Source organism: Macrobrachium nipponense, chromosome 8 (genome assembly GCF_015104395.2).
Source record: "Macrobrachium nipponense isolate FS-2020 chromosome 8, ASM1510439v2, whole genome shotgun sequence".
NCBI classification, from domain to species: Eukaryota; Metazoa; Arthropoda; class Malacostraca; order Decapoda; family Palaemonidae; genus Macrobrachium; species Macrobrachium nipponense.
The window spans coordinates 39,263,019-39,269,702 of record NC_087203.1 but is presented as its reverse complement, the minus strand read 5'-3'; the positions used below and the strand labels follow the sequence as shown (position 1 = coordinate 39,269,702).

Genomic DNA, 6,684 nt, shown 5'->3' with positions numbered 1-6,684 from the left:
TCCATCAAGAACTAGAAGTTTTAGACTACACAGGGTATGAATTACCCAGGGAATTGGGCAACGTAGCCTTGGGATTTCTTCCGGACGATCAGAAGCAACAACATCAAGCAGTACTCGGCGTCCATACCCATGGAAGAACGCGACATCCAAGCGCGCCTGTGCATTCAAAGCGTTCACTGCACAGTGGAGTTCCGCGGGTGTCCTCAGCTTCGCGCCTGGAGTATCTGGTGAGTCCATGACAAACGATGACCTTATTGAACCTATTACTCAACGCCAATGTATTTAATTCATTAAACGCACGCCACAGAACAGACATTAATCCATATATCGACATTTAAGCATACTCTATAATATAATGTCACATGCAGCAACTACACTAAATCTGAACTTTTAAAAACTGTGGCAAAGGTATAAACGTTCGAAGACTTCAGGAGCTATTTCGACAACCTTTCTCCTCCCATACCCATTTCAAGGACCATATATAACCAAACATTTGGTTATAAATTTACAATAAACAAAACTGGTTTAGTTTTCCATTACTTTCTTTTATAAACTGTTTAAAAACGTATTCTTCAAATTTACCACAATATTCACGCTGTCTTAATAAAATTAAAAAATATATATATTAATTTGAACTGCACCTACCTCCGTTACGCAATGACCAACCCATTGCGTATCGGAAATAGGTGCCGTTCAAATTTATTTATTTTAAACTAACGATGCCATACGTAAACACCCATTGGGGAAGAGTATGCGTAAATTACGGTTAAAGGAGAAAGTCTACTGCATACCAGTCCCTGGATAATCGCCCCCCCCCCTACCACCTTACCTTGAGTACGCAACCAAAGCCTTCAGCCTGCAATTATCAGAGGAATTCCCTTTGTCGTTTCTAGGGGAATTTCCTTGTTTACTGCAATATTAAGAAGCATCTGTTACCAGGGTCATTTGTTTTACGCCTTCGTTTCTCCTTTGTTTCGTTTTCTTTGCTTTTTTTTTTTTTTGTTCTTATGCACCTTTAAAAATACACGGTAGTTCGTTATCCTAACAAATTTGAAGAATGTAGAAATAAAGTAAATTTTAATCAAATATACGTGGTATACTGACTATTTGATCTCATTTGGATGAAAAATCAATTAATTACAAAATTACTTCCAGCTTAGTTCAGTTATTATACGATGATTATTTTAGCCTCTCTTCATGAGTCTAGAACCCAGCTGTGTTTCTACACTCAAGTTCAACTTAACGTTACTGGAGTTTACACTAATGTTGGTAGTACTAGTAAATCATCATTACTATTATTTATATTGGTTTTAACCACCAGTTATTAATAGTGAGGAAATCCACAGTGATGTACATGGTACTTAGAAATATACATGGATATGTGCTTACATTTACACCACTGTGGATTTCTTCGCCATTTTAATGACTCACTATGAGATTTTTATGAAATATCATTATTATATCTTGTTGTTGCTACAATGCAACTAATACACCTTTTATCTCTTCCCGCCAGATTACCGGGAATGACGAAGACGACAGAGAGACGCTCACCAGCTCCAACAAATCGCTGCTAGCAGCGCTGAGCGTCCCAATTATGCAAATGGAGGACCAGCTTTTGTTGCAGGAACCCTTGTCGCCGAGGAACAAGTCGCCTCTTCCTTCACAACTGCTTATACCCGAGTAGAAATTCCCCTGAAGGAACGAAGGGGGCGACATAAAATCACTCAACTGAGGGGGCTTCGTGGTCAGCGTTGAATACGAACCATATGCCGGCTCAGAATCGTAGGCCTATAGCGATTCCGGGCCGACTCAGAATCGTAGGCCTAGCGATTCCGGACAAGTGTTTAAAACTAACGACGCTCCGTAGAGCGTCGTCGTTGTTTTGTTTTGACGTTCGGGTTTAGCTTTTGCAAGGTGAAGTTTGACCTTCTATCATTCCTAGGCGTCGTAACATGTACGCCGTGGGAACTCCGTGGTCATTCATTGATGTGATGTGGTGCGCTGTGGGTTTGTCGATGCAAGTTAGTACAAAGGAATCAGTGTAGAATGGGCTTTTGTGGATTTGGTTAATTGTTCCTAGGTATTAACTGCTACACAGTACAAATGGATCATTATAGAATGGGCTTCTGTGGATTTGCTTTACTGTGCCTAGGCATTTTACTGTAACACTGCACAAGACACAAGAATCGTGTATTTTGTTGTGGAAAAAAAAAATGCATGAAGGCTTCACATGCTGCAGTGACGGCACATCTCGTTGTGGTGTTCTGTTAATACGTCGAGAAGGGCATCTGCTTGCTCTAAAAAAACTTTTGTACTTTTTTAGCCATTGCTAATATCTAAGTTATTTATTTTTCTCAATAAAAATCTATGTAAAAGGGAGTCTTTTTCATTCTCCATAATTTCAAGTGAAAGGAAACGGCTTACGTTAAGCAATTGTTAAATATAAGCAAAAATACTTTATATAAGCAAATATGACAAGGAATATATATATACTATATTATATCTATATATATATATATATATATATCTATATATATATATATATATATATATATATATATATAATATATATGAACCGATACAAGCATCTATATAAGAACTTGACAAGCAATATATATATATATATATATATATATATAAATATATCTATATATATATATATATATATATATATATAATATATATATAGAACCTAACAATCAAAAAAACATTATATAAAAACCTTAGAAGCAAAAATAATCTGAAAGAACCTGAGGCAAAAAAAATTATAAGAACCTGACAAACAAAATCAATATGTATGTATGTATATATGTATAAATATGATTATATATATAGTATATATATATATATATTATAAGTATATATATATATATATAAAGATAAACATGCCACGAAGGAAAAATAAACGAAGGAGTCTGCGAGATCTTTCGGCTGACAAGCCCTTTACTGAAGCAGCTACTGACAAAAATACGAGGAAAGACAATACAAGAAGGTTCGTATAACTGACAGATAGGGATTATAAAAGGATTAGTGCCTAGAATCCGGACACACCTGGAGGATAAGAAACCTTCCCAAACAAGCATAAACAAAGGGTGCAATTAAAGGTTTAAGACAATCATCTTAGATACAATCTCCAGACAATTAAAGGATTATAGGTGACAGCTATACGGAACCTGGTAGACAAAACCATATTCACAAAAAATGACAGACATACATTACAATAAAGTTTTTTTTTAATAACTCTAAGGCAACTGATTTTTATTTAAGTCAGTAATTATATATTTGAGGTCATTCTTAAACATGTTACAGATACAAGGGTCTAAATGAAAAAGGCCACGACTAACATTGAAATTACAATGAAAAGTAAGTTGTATTAAAGCAGACTTCTAAAAGATTTCGTGATAAGACATCTCTTGACCGTGCAATTACTGAACTGTCAATCCAATTAATTCGGTGGTTGTTTTCACTTAAATGAATAAATAATGCATTAGATTTTTGCCCAGTTTTTACAGAGTATTTATGCTGGCTTAGCCTTACTTCTAAGCCCTTGCTCGACTGTCCGAGGTAGAATGAGGGACAATCCATACATGGAATTTTTATATATTATGTTGTTGCTTTTCTCTGGGGCCATTTTTTATTAACATTCTTTTTAGTGTGTTATTATAGGAAGAAACAAGGTTGACATTAAAAGCTTTTAACAATGGTTTAATGGTTTCAAATCCGTTAAAATAAGGCAAACTGAGAATGTTCTTAGAATTTTCTTTCTGTGTGTTTTGTTTTCAGTATAAAACTTTTTGTGGGCTTTATTATAACAAATTGTCTAATATATGTGAAGGATAGCATAAATCTTTCCCTATTTTTCTTATGTATTCAATTTCTTGATCCAAATATTGTGGACTGACAATTCGTAATGCTCGTAAAAACATAGAGGAAAAAATTGATATTTTTATATTAAGATGGTGGCCTGAGAAGAAATGAACATAAGTTAAGTTGTTAGTCGGTTTCCTATAAATACTGAATTTACATTGAAATGGTTCTCTATGTATCAAAACGTCTAAGAAAGGGAGGCAATTGTCTTTTTCTAATTCTAGAGTAAACTTAATCGATGGTACCATGGTTATTTAAGTTAGAGAGTAAATCATTTACATCAATACCGACAGGAAGAACAGCTAAACAATCATCAACGTAACGATACCACTTTACAGGAATATGAATGATATTAGGTAAGTAGCGTTTTTCGAAGAATTCCATATACAGGTTTGAGAGCAATGGTGATAAAGGATTTCCCATTGCCATGCCAAAAATTTGTTGATAAAATTCACCATTGAATATAAACTTACAATCACAAATGCACAAACTCGTGAGTGAAATAATGTGACTTATAGGTAGAGGTAATTCATGCTGAGTTAGTTCATTGCTAAGATATTCTAAAATAGAGTCTATAGGGACTTTAGTAAAAAGAGAACATACGTCAAAACTAACGAATCTATCATTAGGGCAAAGAGCAATTTTGTATAATTTATCAACTAAATCTAGAGAATTATATATATGAGAATCGGAGATGGTTCCAAGTAACGGGGACAAGATCTTAGTGATATATTTCGAGAGTTTATATGAAATTGAACCAACAGTACTGATAATAGGCCGCATAGGGTTATTTTCTTTGTGCGTTTTGACTAATCCATATAAGTAAGGTAGCGAAGGAGAATTGACTGACAATTTGCCTAGTAGTTCTGTTTTATCTTTAAGGATACTTTTCACTATGCATAAACAAGCACCCTTTGTTTATGCTTGTTTGGGAAGGTTTCTTATCTTCCAGGTGTGTCGGATTCTAGGCACTAATCCTTTTATAATCCCTATCTGTCAGTTATACGAACCTTCTTGTATTGTCTTTCCTCGTATTTTTGTCAGTAGCTGCTTCAGTAAAGGGCTTGTCAGCCGAAAGATCTCGCAGACTCCTTCGTTTATTTTTCCTTCGTGGCATTTATCTTTATTTATGGATTTATCACGTTCCTAACTTTCGTGATTCTGTTATACATAATGAGGGCCACGTTTACTTTCGCTATCCTGTTTCCTCTTTTGAGATGTGTTGTCACTACCTTCTCCAAGTCTCTTGTGGCTGCACATTCAACCAGAATTCGTCTTAAGTTCCTGAAGAAGTGCCTTTCTGAACAAGTGCTCCCTAAATCCTTGCTGCCACGCCGTCTAAGAAGATATGACAATCACCCATTCAATGAATTTAGTGCCATGATGTTGAAACAGCACATAGCAGCCGCCAAGCAAGAAGAGAAAGAAAAATTCAAGGAACTGGAAAGAACAAGGATCTCTTTCAATCATTCTATCCCGGCTGATTGGAAGGACTCGCTGCGACGGGAAATTTACGAAAAACTACGTAGGACTACAGATGCCCTGAAAAGGAAACTCGACAGAAAACTAAAAAATCTTATTGATAGCAGTGATTGGACTAATTGTGCACGTCAAGATTGTGTTGTTAACTTATCTAGTAAACAAATAAGTGAAAATGTTGTGAGTGCGCTTGGATATGGTTTATCCTTCTTTGCAACAAGTAGACCTTCGGCTCTAATGATTGGGTGGATCACCCTAAGTAAATTTGAAAAATATTGTGATCTTCCTCAAAATCATGTCGACATGATTAAAGGTATTGTTTACGGAGCTGCCAATGTTAAGCATGAAAGTAACTTCCCTGCTCGCTATAAGAAAAGTTTGACCGATCTTAAAAAGGACAATACTATCCACATCACAAAAGCTGATAAGTCAAATAGTATAGTAATTTTAGATAAAGCTGACTACATATCACGTATGCAAGCCCTACTGGATGATGATGTGACTTATAAAAAACTAACAAAAAATCCTCTTGGATCAAGTCCAATAAAAAACTTCAATAAGCATAGTGAAAAGTATCCTTAAAGATAAAACAGAACTACTAGGCAAATTGTCAGTCAATTCTCCTTCGCTACCTTACTTATATGGATTAGTCAAAACGCACAAAGAAAATAACCCTATGCGGCCTATTATGAGTACTGTTGTTCAATTTCATTAAATAAACTCTCGAAATATATCACTAAGATCTTGTCCCCGTTACTTGGAACCATCTCCGATTCTCATATATATAATTCTCTAGATTTAGTTGATAAATTATACAAAATTGCTCTTTGCCCTACTGATAGATTCGTTAGTTTTGACGTATGTTTCTCTTTTTACTAAAGTCCCTATAGACTCTATTTTAGAATATCTTAGCAATGAAACTAACCCAGCATGAATTACCTCTACCTATAAGTCACATTATTTCACTCACGAGTTTGTGCATTTGTGATTGTAAGTTTATATTCAATGGTGAATTTTATCAACAAATTTTTGGCATGGCAATGGGAAATCCTTTATCACCATTGCTCTCAAACCTGTATATGGAATTCTTCGAAAAACGCTACTTACCTAATATCATTCATATTCCTGTAAAGTGGTATCGTTACGTTGATGATTGTTTAGCTGTTCTTCCTGTCGGTATTGATGTAAATGATTTACTCTCTAACTTAAATAACCAGGTACCATCGATTAAGTTTACTCTAGAATTAGAAAAAGACAATTGCCTCCCTTTCTTAGACGTTTTGATACATAGAGAACCATTTCAATGTAAATTCAGTATTTATAGGAAACCGACTAACA

At 35.0% G+C, this 6,684-nt stretch overlaps 2 protein-coding genes across 3 annotated transcripts in view; one reads left to right on the top strand and one right to left on the bottom strand.

The window, feature by feature from the left end:
• Nucleotides 1-2,379, top strand: part of LOC135222694 (uncharacterized) — a 2,867-nt gene extending 488 nt beyond the window's left edge. The window contains exons 1-2 of the mRNA XM_064260878.1: nucleotides 1-227; nucleotides 1,514-2,379. The exon at nucleotides 1-227 is cut by the window's left edge and continues 488 nt beyond it. Coding sequence (XP_064116948.1) covers nucleotides 1-227; nucleotides 1,514-1,684 — 398 coding nt within the window. The 3' untranslated portion in view covers nucleotides 1,685-2,379. The remainder of the gene's footprint in view (nucleotides 228-1,513) is intronic.
• LOC135222697 (mucin-2-like) overlaps nucleotides 1-6,684 on the bottom strand; it is a 140,945-nt gene that overhangs the window by 118,768 nt on the left and 15,493 nt on the right. The window lies entirely within an intron of this gene.